General features: G+C 36.9%; 1 protein-coding gene across 1 annotated transcript in view; it reads left to right on the top strand.

The window, feature by feature from the left end:
• The window catches only part of LOC145778587 (isoleucine--tRNA ligase, cytoplasmic-like), a 49,050-nt gene that overhangs the window by 1,619 nt on the left and 29,286 nt on the right, over window positions 1-18,145 (top strand). The window contains exons 2-15 of the mRNA XM_082590104.1: window positions 3,755-3,911; window positions 4,213-4,332; window positions 6,459-6,650; window positions 7,059-7,208; window positions 8,337-8,492; window positions 9,218-9,313; window positions 9,845-9,967; window positions 10,276-10,466; window positions 14,158-14,358; window positions 14,640-14,763; window positions 15,348-15,505; window positions 15,994-16,129; window positions 16,408-16,490; window positions 17,217-17,347. Coding sequence (XP_082446230.1) covers window positions 3,755-3,911; window positions 4,213-4,332; window positions 6,459-6,650; window positions 7,059-7,208; window positions 8,337-8,492; window positions 9,218-9,313; window positions 9,845-9,967; window positions 10,276-10,466; window positions 14,158-14,358; window positions 14,640-14,763; window positions 15,348-15,505; window positions 15,994-16,129; window positions 16,408-16,490; window positions 17,217-17,347 — 2,018 coding nt within the window. The remainder of the gene's footprint in view (window positions 1-3,754; window positions 3,912-4,212; window positions 4,333-6,458; window positions 6,651-7,058; window positions 7,209-8,336; window positions 8,493-9,217; window positions 9,314-9,844; window positions 9,968-10,275; window positions 10,467-14,157; window positions 14,359-14,639; window positions 14,764-15,347; window positions 15,506-15,993; window positions 16,130-16,407; window positions 16,491-17,216; window positions 17,348-18,145) is intronic.

Genomic DNA, 18,145 nt, shown 5'->3' with positions numbered 1-18,145 from the left:
ACGCTGCTGGAATAGTCACGTAACTCTTCACTGCAATATTAACTAAACCAGCTAAATTAGACGCGCTATTTTCAACGAGGTCTTCCGCTGTGAGATCAATATGATTCAACAGAACTCATATTTTTGTTCGCAATGTGTGAGAATTAAATCGAAAACCGATAAAAGAAAAGGTGTTCAATGGTTTTGGTCGCAGATGTTGCCTGCCTTAACGACGCCTCTTACCGCTATTATCACCAAGCCAACTGACATCATTGTTTTATGCGGCCGCTAAGGTTTGACATCGACTTCAACGATCATGGAATGTTACGTAATAAGAACGATTATATCCTACACGCAAAAAAAAAAAAAAATGATCTCTTAAAACAGCTCTTTCCGCTGTTTTTGTCTCGTGAGCTTTGCATATTGCTTAACATTGCATAAGGTTTAGAATTGACAAGTAATCATTAAATTTGAAACGTAAGTTTGAATGACTGCAAATAAACGTATTCAAAATTTTGACTTCAGCCGACGACTACGCCATTACACACTCCGTAATCTACGTCGACAATGATTTCGCCCCAGCAAAAATTTTGAAAACTGCCGAGCTGGAGACAACAGCTTGTCCTGTGTATAAGTTGAACCTGTCTTTTTGAGGGGAAAATCACTTGCGAACATCTCGATTTATACTCGAGTATATACGGTATTCGATAAAAGACTATAAAGAGTAAAGACTTTTGATAAAAAACAGAAAACACTTTGTCGTTGTTAGCGCTTTGAAAATAAGTAATTAGCAAAACGAGGTTAATAAAACTGATAGCGGGTTTCTACTCTACTTGAGATCATGATTTTTTGCGTTTTATTTCAATGACTTCACTGTCTTGAGCGTTGTTATTCACTCGCACGAAAAGGAAATGAATCGGCTTGTTTTCCAACTGTTCCAATTATGAGCTAACAATATCAAAATTTTTACGACTAGGCGTACAGCATGCGTAAAACTAATCGTTTCAAGCAGCGGTTCTAATAAATTCGGTTTGCGACCTAGGACCTAGGTGTCAATATAAACAAGACACTAAGCTTAATCAAAGACTATTTTAATTGAGTAAAATAGCGTTATGGTTATGACGTCATCACCTTTCTCGCCCCCCAAGGTTTTTTGAAAAGTCGGCGCCTATGCACCACTGTCATTCTGGCAGAATAATTTTGTGCAATCTGTCCAATAAAGCAATTTGTAAAAAAACGCGCTGTATATAATGCGATGACAGCAACAACATGTGGACTCTGATAAAAGCACTTCTCATTGACATATTCATTTTTATGTCGTTTAAAAGTCAGAATGTCATTTTTTTTGTAAAAAACAGAGTTTTTCTAAAAACGTAATTTGAAAACCAAAAAAGAAGTCACATAGTTAGTGTAAAAAGATAAAACTTACACAAATTGTGATAACATTATTGATAAATAAACTGTTGAATTTTTTTTGTCAAAGTATTTTCAATTACAAAATATTTACAAATTTGTCAAGTGGATGCAACGTCATTAGTCGTCGATTGTCGCAAATACACTCATCGACCCTACATACCCATTGCTAAGACATTTACATGTTTGAGAATTTGTAGGTTGTATGCTGCCTAGCTCTTTCGCATGAGTCTCTGAGTCACCCGGCTGAATAGCATAAAACTTAGAAGACCCTTTATTTCTGTTACCATGTGTGTTAATGTTAACTAATTAACTATGAATTTGGCGTTTTTTTTTTATTGGTGTGTTGTTCCCATATCTTACTTTCAATTTGTCAAGTATCACCTCAATTCATTCTCTTTGACTGACCTAATTCTTTTTCTGTTATGCAAATCTGGGTTTTTTTTTCGCTGAGACTTTTCGGTCATTTGTCCGAAATGACTTGAAAAAATTCGGTCATCTTTTATTTATTTTGGTCATTTTTTCTGATGAAAATATTTCCTTTCAAGTAGCTGATACAAACCAAAATTTACACTTCCTGACTAACTACAACATTAAATTTCGCTGAGAAATGTTGTTTTTTTTCGAACATTTTAACCAAATTGACTATATATTTTTTCGGACATTTTGACCAAATTAACTACATTTTTTTCGGACATTTTGCTAAAAAATCGGTCAATGACCGATAAATGACCGAAAAAAAAACCCCAGGTACAAATGCAAAAATATTAAACTATTAGGATGAATGCAAACCAGCAGTTTGTATGTTATATATATATACTTTTTCTAACTCAACATTGATCGTTCCTTGTCATTTAAATCAGTGGTTCTTAACCTTTTAACAGTGGGGGACCGGCAAAATTTTTAAAAAATGTTCGCGGACCGGCAACCAAAGATCGTAGTGAATAGAATGAATATTTGTAAAGTTTTGTTAACCAAAGTTGTCGTTGCGCACCATAATGCAAGGTTTTAGCATATGATTTGTATTCAGGACGAAAATTAGAATGAAACGGCAATCAAATCAACTCAAACAGAAAAATGTCAATCCATTTCCATACAAAATCAATGTCAGTGGGAAATTTGCTACTGTTACGCTGCCAGTAGCCTATGTGAGGAAAACGAGATATCAAAGAAGTTTCTAAAACACGTAGCTCTGTTTCGGCATCCAGGCGATTTCTTTGCTTTGTAAAAGCCAGACATGAAAAAGAACTGTCGTTTCTAAATAGCTGGTTGAAACAATTACCATCAAATCGATTGTTTTGAAAGTTAAGCACGAATTCGTTTGCAAGAGATAACCAGAAGTGTGACGATGATGTTTTTCGAATCTGGACTGCAAAGTAGAAGCATAACATATTGTAATTCAATCAGACTTTCTTTTTCATGAAGATTAAGATCGCATGTGTTGACATCATCGATGCATGGATTGTTTATCTAAAAGTTTCCATGTCGAGGATCTTCATGTTACGCGAAATGAATCGTTAAAATTGTTCTTTCAATTGTTGACTCACAACGCTCAGCACCTCTTTTTACTTTTTTCACCACTCCATTTCACCAGCATTTTCCACAGCAAATCGGCTTGTCTTCATTCCATTCTTTGAAAAACAAGATCTTTGCTTTCTCAAACTCCGGTTCTGGCAAATTTCCATTGCAGGCCTGACTTTATCCCGGAACTTCAAACTTATCTAATTCCAAATTTTCGTCTCCAACAACTTTGAAATTTTTCAAAATCAAGGACAAAATTCCCCATTTGTTTATGTATTTCTGTGTTTCAAAACTTTTTGAAAACTATTATGCAATTTGTCACAAAAACATTATCAACCGCACAGAATTAGGTCATCAAAAAGTTCACCTTTATTATCAAACAATTTTACGTGGTGATATGTCAGTTTTACAGCTGTGCATGTTTCACAATGCGATCACAATTTTACAATATGCTAATGACTCCACATTAAAATAAGCTTTGCAGAAAGTAAGATCTTTTGCGGACCGGCAAAAAAATTACACGGACCGGCACCGGTCCGAGGACCGGCGGTTAAGAACCACTGATTTAAATCATTATATATATACATATTTGACCCAGTTGTTGCCGTTTGTTGTAACACATTTCTATACTGCATCAACTGCCTATTTTGTTCCAACATTTAAACTGAACTTAACATAATTAGCTGTCTTTATTCTCATAGATGGTATCTTCTCTTGGTGATACATCAATCACTTGACTTCGCACCTTATCTCTCAAGTTTGAAAACTTGCTCTATACTCAGTGTCCAGATGGATTTTATTGGCATACTGATGTGATTACACATTTTTGTTTTGTTTTAAGATATGCTTTCTATGATGGTCCCCCATTTGCCACTGGTATGCCTCATTATGGTCACATTTTGGCCGGAACTATCAAGGATATTGTAACAAGGTTCGCACATCAAAGTGGTTTCTATGTGGAACGAAGATTTGGATGGGATTGTCATGGATTACCAGTGGTATGTAAGGTTTTTATACATTATTTGTTAATAAGAAAATATTTTTTTGTAGGCATAATGATGCATGATCTGCATCACTGTTACCATCAATGTTGAAATGGTTATGTCAACAAATGATAAAGAAACGTGTTTTAGTCACTGTTTTCACTGACACCTCCAAAGTATTTTTGTTCCATTTTACACCATCATGTTCTTTTGGCATGGTGGTGTATGAGTGGTGTCATTCGAATCATGTGATAAATTCTTGTTCTTTCTTGTTTTACTTCTTTATCTTGGCATAGCCATTGTATATTTTTAACAGGAATATGAAATTGATAAAAAACTTGGCATAAAAGGTCCAGAAGATGTTGCAAAGCTTGGGATTAAAGCATATAACAACGAGTGTCGTTCAATTGTGATGCGTTATGCTGGAGATTGGGAGGTTGGTACAAGTTCATACAAGTTTAAACATAAGTTGATGCAGTTTAAAACATTTTTTTGTGAAAGTTTGAGCGCAAACTTATCCCATACACGATGGTTATTTAATTTTAGCCAGCGACCATAGTCACGATGAAAGCTCTTGTCTGAAGACCAGATCTTGTCTATTTTACTGATTAATCTGATCCTCCAAACAATTTCACTAATATTTTTAACTACCGGTACCAGTCAATGGGAGCATGAGTGGCTGCATCGTGAAATTAACAGCAAATGTACTGTAAAGTTTTTGATGCTTATCATCTGGTCCCATGTGAATGTTTAAAAGTTTTTCTCGCAGCCTACAAGTTTTTTCACTCCTTTACACAAAGAAAGGTTTTGAAGTGTTTTTACAACTGTTTTCTGCTGCCAATTGCAAGGCTGGTGCAAATTGAATGGTGAGATAAAATTCTACTGGCTGATTCATGATAGATATCATTTAATGTCGTTTGGGAGCAACAGGTTATGTCTTACTTCGATAAGTGCACAAAAAGATTGATTTTGTTGCCGTCTCAACCACCTGTTCCTTATTCTCAACTTCAAAGCACAAGGCTAAAAACAACAAAAAGAGTAGCTTCAAATTACAAATATACTATTTCTTGATTTGTTTAAAGTGCCCCTGACAGGTGGGATCTAAGTATAGTAACTTTTTAAAGCATTTCCTAGCGCAGAATTACACTTAGCGAACTTTTTAATCTTAACCTCGTAGCTCGACTGGTTAGGGCGTAATTTAATCAAACGACTGCTCCGCAGCGCCACCACAGGCGAAACTCCATATTTCACTGCTCTGGGACGACTTTGGTGGTATTACGTCATCCTAAGTGGACGTCGTTAGCAACGGATGAAACAAACGCTTCCTAGATGTAATTGGTGGATCACAGTTTGGTCGGAGTTGGTACAAGCGGTTGCTTTTTTCGAAGATTTATTGTTTTTTGCAGTTTAATAAAACTGTACTGGATACGTTCCTACAAAACCTAAAATATACTTTAAGTAAAAAATGAAGAAATCGTACGAATCATCATTCATATTTAATTCATCATCACTATTCAAAAATAAATAAAAGTTCTCTCTCTCTCTCATAATGTGCCTTCAGTTGGCCATTGAAATCCTGTGTAACGGCCATCTGGATCTGGAAAATTGTTTCGGATTCGCCAAACAATGCATGACGGCATCACAATCCGATTGTTGCTTCCGAGAGCATCACCTTGTAGTATACACTCCAACACATGCCTGTAGGCATATTTACTTTAGTGGTATTAACAAAATCATCTTCAGTGAAGTGAACATATACGACTAGTTTTGTATGGCCCATCCCACTTTCGAACACTTGAAGAAAACTTTGATCATTTTCTTCTCAGTACCTTGTTTTGTGGGAAAGTGGGAAAAGAAAGCACACGGTCTTTGTCACTGACAATGTCACATAAACAGCAATTTGTAGGCATTGCCTCAACCATAAATCAAAGGTGCTGTTTGTGAAATACTGTTGTTACACTGCAAATGGCTATAACCAGATTAGGACAAATAAAAAAGTATGAAAATTGTAGCCCTATGAAACTGAAATTTCAATTGAATTGAGATGCTGTTTGATAAAAGTAAACTCAACCTATTTGATCGAAACCTGATAGTAATAATAAGTTCACTTTTTCATTTCGGTAATTCTTAATTTGCGCATGCTTTAGATCAACAGAGCCCAACACATTCACGTTTTGCAGTAGCCGTACCATACTTTACCAAGTCATCACAGAGAAAGAATGTATCCTTCCCGCTTACTGTGACGTCACAGCGGTGTTGCCGTTTTTATTTTCGCAATTGAATGAGTGCCAGATTCGCCGATGTCAACGAAAGTTTGCAAGCGTGTAACTTAGTAGCCTGTTGATATTTTTTACGATTTGCTGGTCAGGAAAGTTTGTTAGTGTCATCTTTTTGGTATCTTAGGTAAATTTAGCGAATTTATTTTCCTGTCAGAGGCACTTTAACGATTCTGATTCTCGGACACTCAGTGAATCCTCTTTCTTCACAAATCCCAATCACTAACATTAAATATTTTGCAATTTAAAAATGTTTTTTTTTTTACCTATTATTATTCATTACTAGGCTATTGTAAATCGACTTGGAAGATGGATCGATTTTGAACATGACTACAAGACTTTATACCCTTGGTTTATGGAGTCGGTATGGTGGGTCTTCAAGCAATTGTTCGACAAAGGATTGGTGTATCGTGGGTTTAAAGTTATGCCCTTCTCTACTGGTTGCCACACCCCTCTATCCAACTTTGAGGCGAATCAGGTAAAATTTTTGTTATGATGTTTTTTTTTAGCTGTGTTTTTTGATAGAAGTATGTATATATGAGTAAAATCGATCCTGCTTAAGGATTAAATATTTTTTTCTAGCTGTGTTTTTTGATAGAAGTATATGAGTAAAATCGATCCTGCTTAAGGATTAAGTTCATTAGTTTGCACAATGCACATTGGTTACTAAAGCTGTTTTTAGGTATCGTATAGCATCTTTGGTGTTGCATCAAAATGTTACAAAAGATTATACGATAGTTATGAGATTTATTCATACATTCTATTGGCATCAAATCCTGTAAAACTACGTTATAAGCATAAAAAGTTTTACGTGGTCATATTCTTTTGGCGATTCGGGCCAACTTTTTATTACAACAATTATTATATTTCTTTGTCATGTTGTCAGAATTACAAAGATACTGTAGACCCGGCAGTTATTGTCAATTTTCCATTGGATGAGGATCCAAAGGTAATGCTAATCGCATGGACAACGACTCCTTGGACACTTCCAAGTAATCTCGCTATCTGTGTCAATCCTAAAATGACCTATGTCAAGGTTTGTTTTTATCTTACGTTTCAATACAATGCGTTGGAATGAAATTCATGTTCAGTCGCACCGATTGCTGTTCGTCTGCCCCCTTTTCTTTCAAAGTATGTGATGTCTGCCAATAAACGTTTTAAGAGCACGTAAAAATTGTACATGCCTATGTTCCATTGCATACAACGGCGGATCCTCCCCCCTAAAACACAGAAAAGTAACTTTATTTGCAGTAGCCTACTTTTGCAAGGTCGGATTAATGTAGACTTAAATATTGTTGTGTTTTGTTGAAAACCTCCTTTCCCTTAAAGCTACTTGCTGGATCCGCCCCCGATAATATAATATTTATAATGTACATATACAAAGTTATACAAGCGAGAGTGCTCAACACGAAGGTCCATTCGTATACATACGTAGACCTTCGTATACAAAGTTGCAGACAGTGCACACCGTTTCGGTCTTCCGGCCTCCTCAGTACAGTAGGTACACTGGTATGGCCAATTGGCCATGGAGATATATACCTCCATGTGACATTTTCCCATTTGTGGAACCTAAGCTCCAAAAATATATATATTTAAAGCTGCTTGATTTCATTTAAATCGCTTGATCTTGCGCCAATGTATTTTGCAATATCTCTACACGCATTGAACAATGCTCTCCTACACAAATACATCGTTAAGTCTTTCGCAATGTTGCGTCACTGTCTTTCACCAAAGCGATGACGCAATAAAAAGTAAATTCGTTGAAGGAAAGTAAAGAGGAACTAAACGTTCGTCCACAAATTTTCCATCATGCCAGCCACGATCCTGATACCATCGCTTGTCTTTTTTATTGAAATCCTTTACATTTAATTTACAAGGAAACAAAGACAACAAGAACTGTTTATTGATTATTTGTACTTTGTGATGTATTGCGCAATGCTTTTTTTGGATGTAGCCTACCTGTATCAAGTAAGTTTAAACTTATACCGTACTAATGGCATGGCGATATAACCTATTCAACAACTTTTAGGCTTACTTTCTCGTGTCTCGCGTTGACTTTGTGAATATTGCAGCATGGTAGTAGCAAAGATGATTTGTTTATTGGTTGCAAGATTCTACTGCTCTTTTTAAACATCGCCATGGTGACTATCGGTTATGCTTTTAGGTGAAAGACATAGCAACCGGGAACATCTACATCTTGATGGAGGCTCGACTTGGAGCTTTGTACAAAACAGAAGTCGAATACGAAATTTTGGCCAAGTTTACCGGCGACACTTTGGCTGGGAAAGGTTACAAGCCTCTATTGCCTTATTTTTCTGCGGTATGTAACTTATTATATGTGACCATTGAGTCGTTCTAGCGTTTGCATAGTAAATGTTAAAATGTCAAAAGCATCCATGACTGTCTGCGGTTACGGCCTTATTTGTCGCATTTTGCAGATTTTTGACAACACATTGACCGAAATTTTCTAAAAGTCACATTTTACGGTTTGTCACTGTTCGATAATGTTGTAATAGTTTATGTCGCCTGGGGAAGCCGTGAAAGATGAGAAAATGTAATTTTTGGAAGAACCAGAACTTAGGTTGTCTGACTGAAATCATCAAAAGCGAAATTTACCTATTTTTCTCTTCCCGGAAAAGTTTTCAGCCGCGTCTCACTTACTGGAGACTAGAGTCACAGTTTGTTAATTGCAAGATGAGAAAATGTGCCTTCTACAATTACATTGCTAGTCGGCAAAATCTGTAATTTATGTGACAAGTGATGCAGTATAACATCCATGATAAAATATTCCAATGCTAGATTGACATATGGTTCTGTGATTAATTGAAAGACCTTTACATACCGTACCTTTATGGCTTTTTGCAGAGATTGACGAGGCGTTAAACTTGCCACTTAAGGCGACTGATGTAATCTGACTAATGTAATCAATCAATACCGTTCCACAAAGCATGTGATTCTTGCAGTTCCTGTGTCGAACACCGACGCTTATCAGAGTGAATACTCTGCAGTGTTAGATACATTGTTGTTACGCTGGTTATTTTTCAGATGAAAGAAAGCGGTGCCTTCCGTGTCTTGTGCGATAATTACGTCACAGATGATAGCGGCACCGGGATTGTACATCAGGCGCCTTTCTTTGGAGCTGTAAGTTATTGAAAAGTTTTTACATTATTTCAGTGAGTAGTCTTCTGCACTCTTTTTGTAATGAAAATTTACGTTTGGTTTGCCATGAAAGTTTTGTCCCACCGCTAACTCCAAATTGGCCAAAATTTGAACTCAGGCACTAATTGAAACTACACTCTTTAATGAGAGAAGTTTTTGAAACAAATTATCATTATGTTTTCTTGCGCTTTGTCAAAAGTTTTTGAACGTTTTTTCTTCATGAATTAGATAAGCTGTTTGTTGTCTAAAGACTGTCATTGGAGAAATCCTAATCCTGCCTGCAAAAGCTGGCATTTTTACATCCAATGTTTGGTGAAGCTGATCTCCAATCTCGACGTGTCAACCTATCAGTTTTGTGTGAATAAATTCTACAAACGATATATAAAAGTTTTTCAAGAAAATATTATGAACCCTGCCCTCTTCGCAATCTAAGAATTTGGTCTTCTCGCAAAGGGTTACATAGATCTATTGCAATCATTTGTTCAACTTATTGATAAACTTATCATTCACCAGGATGATTACCGGGTATGTCTTGCTAACGATGTCTTCAAAAAAGATGGCGACCCCATATGTCCTGTTGATTCAAGCGGCAAGTTTACTGCTGAGGTTACCGACTTCGCGGGCGTTTACGTGAAGGTATATGTTGTCTAATGGGATGCACTTTTTCAATAAAATTCAGATATGAAGCTGTGTATGGTTGTTTGGGTCGTAATTAGGATTGGAACAGCCTCAGCCAAGCACATTTTTCCATGAAAAGGATTATCATGAACTTTTCACACAGGAAATTTAAGTATTACCAACTAGCAAATCAGTACCTTTTTTACACTGACTCAGCCTCTGCAGACGTTTAATCATTTTTAAAATGACTGATTGCTATCTTGGTAATTATTTGCTTTCCTTTTTATTTGTTAATTTTTTTAAGAATTTGTCAACCCCTTGTGTAGGATGCTGATAAGGCGATATGCAAGCACTTGAAAGCGGAGGGGAGGTTAGTCCACCAAAGCACTACCAAACACAACTATCCGTTTTGTTGGAGGTCCGATACCCCACTGATATACAAGGCCGTCCCTAGCTGGTTCATCAGAGTGGAACAAATGTCGGAGAGACTTCTCTCTAACAACAGCCAAACTTACTGGTGAGGTCACTGGTTTGAACTAACAACTAAGTCCTGTTATGTTGTAGTTACAAACGTGATTTAAACTTTTTCGATTAACTTTTGAGTGAGTCGTTCCGGTACACGACAATGCCGCGGTCCGAATGACGCGATTCCTAAGCCGCAAGACCCGAATGACGCAAGGCCCGAATGTCGTTATGCATGAATGACGCAAGGCCCGAATGTCGTTATGCATGAAATGCGCGAGATTTGATTATTTCGTACTAAAATTAATTGTTTTGTTTATTACGGTAGTAGTTTCATTTGTCACGGTAGCAATTTTGTTGTAACATTGATCGTCATTATGCACAAAGTTGTCGTTGTGCTGTCATGAAAACTTAATTCAATTGCTGAATCGTTTTTATGACGTCATAATCTTCAATCGCAAAGCCATGATGCTGTCAAAAATTTCAAATGCCATTTGCTAAAACTTTAGACCTGATGAAGGAAAACGGATTACATTTTTGGATTCAGCATCGAAAAGTACACTAGGAACCGTGAGCAGTTTAACAATCTTAAAATTTACGCAGCACAGTGTTATATTGTTTACATGGAGGGCGGCTAAAGAAGACATATATTTTTTCTGGTATCAGAAATTATAGCCAAGAAGTTTTCTGTGACGGAATCAAAAAGTAAAAAAAATGTGTGATTGATATAGATATTTCTAAACTTTTTGCCTGCTTGAAGCTATGTTTTGTTGTTTATTAGCCAAGCGAGGCTGTATGATAAAAGCAAACCTAGGCAACTGTCGGCCCAGTCGCCCACCCACCGCCGTAGGCATGCGTAGGCCGTACTGGCGAGGCAAATGCACAGTATTTTATCTTCGTGACCATACTTCAGGAACTGTAGCCTACTTTCAATTATTAGTTTTTCAAAACCCGTTGGCCGAATTAAAGGAGCCCTCGACTAATTGCGCATGTGTCTTCATTTTTGTCTGTTACGATTTCTTTTTGTGTTGCGCAGAAAGTGAAAATGGCCAGGTTTTGATACAAATACGTTTATTGTATGATGGGTAAAAAACTTCTTATTTCTTCATATATTTTGTTCGATTACTTCGGCATTCACTTTGGCAATTGCCGACGCCAGTTTCGAAGGCGGGCTACGCCACTGCACTCCTGTGAATTATTCTTTCAGTAGTCAAATACCATTGTGGGCTTTCGATACTGTCGCCATACAGACAGTTTTAGTCATGAAAAGCTGTTTGACAGCGAGTCCAAACCTAATCAGTCTTCTTCGAAAACAAAAGACTGTAACTGACCTGTGTTGTTCCTGAAGCAGCAGCGAAGAACAAGATTAACTGCGGAAGTCAGACCAACACTTCGAGTTTGCCAAACGTTTCTGGTTGGTAAGATTTCTCTGCAGACGTGTCCATTAAGATTAAAAAGCAACAAATAAATTAGTAGCACCTTCATCTTTATTTTGTAAAATGGAAAAATACAATTTTCATATTTTTGTATGTGGAGAAAATTAAAATTGAAATTGCTACTCTGACAATTGAAACTACCGCATTAAAAAAAAAGAATTAGTTTTAGTGAGAAACAACCTAGTCTCATCTTTGTTTTGTTAAGTTCAAAAAACAAGTTTTAAATTTTTTGATTGTATAAGAAATGAAAATTGCTACCGTGACAAATGAAATTACTACCGCATTCAAATGAACAATTAATTTTAGTACGAAATAATCAAATCTTGCGTCATTTATGCATTGCGCATTGAGGCTTTACGTTATTCGTGCCTTGCGGCTGAGGAATTGCGTTATTCGAACCGCGGCATAATCTCGTGTATACGATTCATCTAGTGCAGTGGTTCCCAACCTTTTTGACCTTGCGGCACCCTATCAAAGAGACAAATAATTTGCGGCACCCTGGCAAAACTGGATCAATTTTATGAGGTTTCTGTATTAAAAATAACTGTATGAAATAACACAGAATGAGTTGTACAGTATAGCGCGTGTAAATAAATGTATTTATTCAAAAGTCAGTGTGAAATTTGGGCTTGACTTTTTGCACAAAGTCCCTTAATATCTGGGGGCATATTCGATAAAGCCACCCGCATTTCTTCCTCGACTTTAAGCAGTCGTTCTCGTTGTTTAGTTTTATGTTCGATAATACGGAAAATCCACTTTCACATAGGTATGACGTGGAAAACTGCAGCAAAAGCACAATAGCTTTCTTTCCAGCGCAAGGATATTCATTTTGAATTTTTATCCAGAACTCGTCAAGAGGCATCGGCTTGTGCATAAGCTTAAAATTTCCATCGCTACGAATGTCAATTTATTCTTCTCCTTCTTTAAGATTCAAAACAATATCAAAGTCCAGTAAAAATGGATTTCTTACCCATGCGTAATTTTCCGTGAACAAGCTGGGAAAATATTCTTCCAATGATTTTAGGTGCTGAGTAATTAATGAGACAATTTCTTTATTCTTCATTTCAAAGAAATGTGAAAGCATGTCAAAGTTTCCGTTCTCCACTTTTAAGGACCACATTTGCAGTTTTTCTCTCAGTGCTTTTATTTTATCGGTTGAAGTTGAGAGAGTTTCATTTTTGCCATTCACGTTATTTAAATGGTCGAAGATATCTACTAAATACGCTAATTTGGAGACCCAATTGTGTGCCGTAAAACGCAAAATAAAATCATGAAACTTGGCAATAATGATGCGTTTCAAACGTTTTTATGGAAAGAACAGCAACTAGTCAAAATCTCTTTCACGCTGTTTTTTCTGGACGAGAAAACAAAGGCATACCGCGGATTATCTACTTGCCGCCAGCGACTTCCCCACTAAGTGACTCCCCAGAAAGGAGCCGTCAATAACTGGGAGACGCAAAACTTAATACGCACTGAAACTCGGTTAGAAAAAAATAAATTCTGCACTTAACGAGTTAAAGTTAAAATAAAGAATGGGCCGCAGTATTGCAATATCTCAATATCTCGCGGCACCCTTGAGCATTGCAATTGGCACCCCAGGGTGCCGCGGCACCCCCGTTGGGAACCACTGATCTAGTGACTCTAAGTTTCAACTGCGTTCTTAGCAAAAGTTGTCGTTTTCACAAACTTTTACGTATTGATCATCAAATCTTTCAACCCAGTTCTTAACAGGCAATTATTTGCTGGCGGGGCCTCCTATCTTTTAACCGTTTTTGATTGAATTGTCACCTGTTGTGCTTCTCGTATTTTTGATTTGTTTGCACCACTATCTCGTGTTGTGCTTCTGTCCATCTTGCGTAATATGCTTGGATACTTCTTCTCTGAACAATTAAATTTACCTTTCAAATACTTGACACGTTGTATTGCATAGTTTTTCAGTTATCTTTTTGTGTGAAAGGTGAGCAAGTTAAGCAGTCTCTCAAATTTTGACCATATTTTTGGTGTGACACTGCATGATTCTTTAGTATTTCTTTTTAAATATTTCTTTTATAGGCTTGAAAAGGGGCTGTATGACGAGACGAAACAGTTCGCTTATTGTTTTTTTTTTTTTTTTTATAATGTTAAATGTAGTGTTGCTGAGTTATGTCTGTTTATGATTCAAAAAAGTAACTGCTCTACCCAAACTGTATCCTGCGTATGAGCCTTTGAGGCCTGAGGTTAATCATTTTACTTCCCCAGACAATAGCTGATTATTCTAGTTGGGTATTGCGGATGAAGTTAATTTTTGTACGTATCTTCTTTGACTGGCAGGGTACCGGAATTTGTGAAAGAGAAGCGCTTTGCCAACTGGCTACGAGATGCCCACGACTGGGCCGTCTCCAGGAACCGGTACTGGGGCACTCCGATCCCAGTTTGGGCCAGTGATGACCTTGAGGAGGTTATTTGTATTGGATCAACGCAAGAACTGGAGGAATTATCTGGAGTAAAAGTCACGGATTTGCACCGAGAGAAGTAATATTTTTTCAATTTCAAGCAGAGACTTGTCTCTTTCCGTGACTAGAGTTGTGTTCAACAATTTTCCAGAATTAAGCTTGAGAAGACGTTTATAAGTTTGAGGAGAAGATTTTTTTTCAAAATGCAAAAAAATGGTGAAATTCAGTGATACAATTTATCAGTAAATCTTATTTACTTTTCTTCTCGATTTTATCCTAGTTTTTTTTTTTTCAATTAAAAACAATCAAAATTCTTCCTCAGTGTATCAGTTGATTCACGTTTTTTTTGTGTGATTTCAGTGTTGATCATCTCACCATCCCATCGAAACTTGGCAAGGGGGTCCTCCGCAGGATACCGGAGGTGTTTGATTGCTGGTTCGAAAGCGGGTCGATGCCTTACGCTCAGATGCATTATCCCTTCGAGGTAGGTGCAGGTTTCGATGATGCGAACTGGTTAGTTTTAGCCCAGCGTAAGGTTTTTATGCAAAGTGTGCACTTTTTAACGCCATGTTTGCGTGTGACAAATCGAAATATTTGGAAAGTCTCGATAGAGGAATTGCAATTGTCTTATTCAACAGACATGTATAGGGTTGCGCGCAATCATCATTATATAGCCCGGAAACATAAGCGTGAAATTTTTTCAAGCACGACAGTAGATTTTTACTTCCTTAAACTAAGTTCCTACTTGGTTATTAATGAACCAGACAGATTTGCTGTGTGTAAGGGTGAGGATGGTGATTTGCAAATTCACACACGCGGTATTTCTTGACGGCCTTCAAAATGAATCCTTTAATATTATTTCCGGTAGGTGGTGGTGGAGGCTATTTGAAAGAACACTGATTCGTTGCGTCATCGACTTCCAAGCTGAATCATTTTACCTAAGAGTAGTACTCATTCGATTTTACTTTGTCATAAACGAGTTTCCGCACACTCGTCCAAAGGAAAATGCAAGAACTCAGACGGGTTTACTGTGACGTATATATCTTATGCAAGTCTTTTGGTTTACAGAACAAGAAGGAATTTGAAGACGGATTTCCAGCAGATTTCATTGCGGAGGGGATCGATCAAACACGCGGTTGGTTCTACACTCTGCTTGTTCTTTCCACATCCTTGTTTGGTAAACCTCCCTTCAAAAACCTGATTGTCAATGGACTGGTGTTGGCAAGGTGGGTATTCAACGCTGTTTGTATTTTTTGTTTAATTTGCTGTTAGTATTAATGATTTGAAGCGAAACTTGTTTAATTTATAATGACAACTTTTATCAATATTTGTATTGATCAGATGTTTGTGTAGCCTACTTTTTCTCAATTTAGTTTCGATTCTGAAACTCTACATAGAGAATACTATATTTACGCTAAACCTTTACTTTTTTTGCTATTACCAGAGATACCACTCTGAAAAGCAACTTATCTCGTCAAGCATGAAATTTGTATCGTTTTTTTTGCAACTTAGGCTAAATTGATAAGAAAGAATAGAAATAAACTGAAGAAATTTAAACTGATAGAGCGAGATAGCCAAGGAAAGATTTAATTGCATCACATTTTGACGTGGTTTTTCCTCGCGTCCTTGTTTTGTTTTTCACAGTTCAGGATTACTGTTGATAATATTTACAAAGCAAATTATTTTTATTTTCCAATTTTTTTATGCGATGCAGCGATGGGCAAAAGATGAGCAAAAGGAAAAAGAATTATCCTGATCCCAAAAACGTGATTGATTTATACGGATCTGATGCTCTCCGCCTGTATCTGATCAACTCTCCTGTCGTGAGAGCAGAAAACTTGAGATTTCAGGTTGGCACGATTGCATGAAACTGAATTTCATGCTTTATTTTCAGCTCTTTGGTAAAACCGATATCGCGTGATGAGACCACGTGTAGCATGAAAACTTTTCCTGATATAGTTTTTCCATATTTTTTGGTTGCTTTGTCGTTTTAGTATTCGAGTCCCGTTTCAATATCATCACCCGTTCCAAACGCACAACTTAGCAGTAGTCGAAATGTTGCGACTTTTATCGCACCGTTTTGGCGTTGCGTTGTGTATTTATTAAATTTGTGTCTTGTTTTAAACAGGAAAGTGGCGTGCGTAACGTTCTGAAGGACGTCTTCCTTCCGTGGTACAATGCCTACCGGTTTCTCGTGCAGAACATCATCAGGTAATTGCAATGCATGGAGTTTGAGTACGTGTCTCGTTGCCAAATAAACAATCTAAATGCAATATTAGCGGATAGTTTGTTCTGTTGATTTTACTTAATCGTTTTATTGCTTCATTATTGTCGGAAGTTGAATGCTTGTTTACGTCTGTTTAACGAGAAGTGACGACAATATGAAAGTTCACTTCACACTTTGTGTGAAACGTAAAATGGATCTGATCCTTGTGTAAACCCCGTGCCAGTGGACCTGGGTAATTCCGGGAATTTGTTGATACGTGCAAACATGCACATGTTCATGGTATCTCACCTTTGTCTCAACCGGAAAAATAAACTCTTTGATTAGGGATGAGATTGAAAAGAAGTATCACGACCGCGATTGCAAGTTTAAGTCGTTGACAATAAATCCGTTTCCAAATTGAAATCGCTTACCTTAAAATGGCATTTTATTTCGAAAGTATACTGATTTTTACCATAACAGAGTGTTCGTCTAACGCGAAATGCGTCCAACTAGCGTACCTACCCAGACAAGAAATCCGTCATTTTTACATTGATTCAATGTCTGCAGATGTTTGCAGACGTTGAATCAATGTAAAAATGATGGATTTTGCTGTCTGGGTACAAGAAATCAGTCGTTTTTTACATTGATTGAATCAGTGACGTTGAATCGCCTGGAAGACGTTGATTCAATGCAAAAGCGACTGATTTGCTGTCTGGGTATGCAATGTGTAGGTTGGAGAAGGAAGAAGGAATTAAGTTCGCCTACAATGAAGACGACCTTGGCAAATCTACAAATATAATGGACAAGTGGATATTGTCCTTCGCTCAAAGTCTTGTACGTTTCATGAAAAAAGAGATGGAAGGTTAGTTTTAAAAGTCGTTTTTAGGTATCTGACCACAGTTTTATTTCAGTATTACTGAGCTTTACCACCGGCCGGTGGAATTCCGTACTTTTCAAAGATGCAGTAACTTACAGATTAGCTTTCGTTTTATTGTAAAACAATACGTTTGAATTTCTATCTATCCCATGCCATTCTACTGTTTTGTGAATTTTTTACCATTTGCAAATGTAAGAAGAATGGATTCACAATTGCTGTGTTAATCCATGGTCAATCTTAAAGAGGGATCTAGAGCCAATTTTCTTCCACTGTTTGAAGATCCAGCAAGTTTTTTTTTCAATGTTTCCATCAATTCAGTTGATGCGACCTTAGTGTAGTTTCAAGACCACCCTTCATTTTTGTTAACAAAAACTTTACTTTTAACTTATTCGTCGTTGTAACTTGAAGAATTGTGGTACTTTTAGTGTACTATAACTGAAATAGATGTTTCATATGACAACACACTTTTCTAAGGTTCATAGGTGACTTACTTGTTAACACAAAATGTCTTATCACTGCTTTCTTAACTCGATTTATGCTTTATCTCACATATTTTCAAAACAGGACCAATCCGGTTGGAACCAGTTCTTGTTACTGAAACGGGATTAATATTTATAGTTATTGTTGTATTTTTTGTTAAATTGGATACTTTTGTATGTCTTGCTTTTCGTCATGGCTATTCTGATAGCAAAACGCTTCGCATGCTTCTCTTTCTAAGGAATTCTACGTTCACAAAGTTGGTTTAACAACAGTACATGTTCCACTAAAGCCATTTTGTAAAAT

This window comes from Aplidium turbinatum, chromosome 10 (assembly GCF_918807975.1).
Source record: "Aplidium turbinatum chromosome 10, kaAplTurb1.1, whole genome shotgun sequence".
NCBI classification, from domain to species: Eukaryota; Metazoa; Chordata; class Ascidiacea; order Aplousobranchia; family Polyclinidae; genus Aplidium; species Aplidium turbinatum.
The sequence above is the reverse complement of the archived record's forward strand: the minus strand, read 5'-3'. Positions and strand labels throughout refer to the sequence as shown.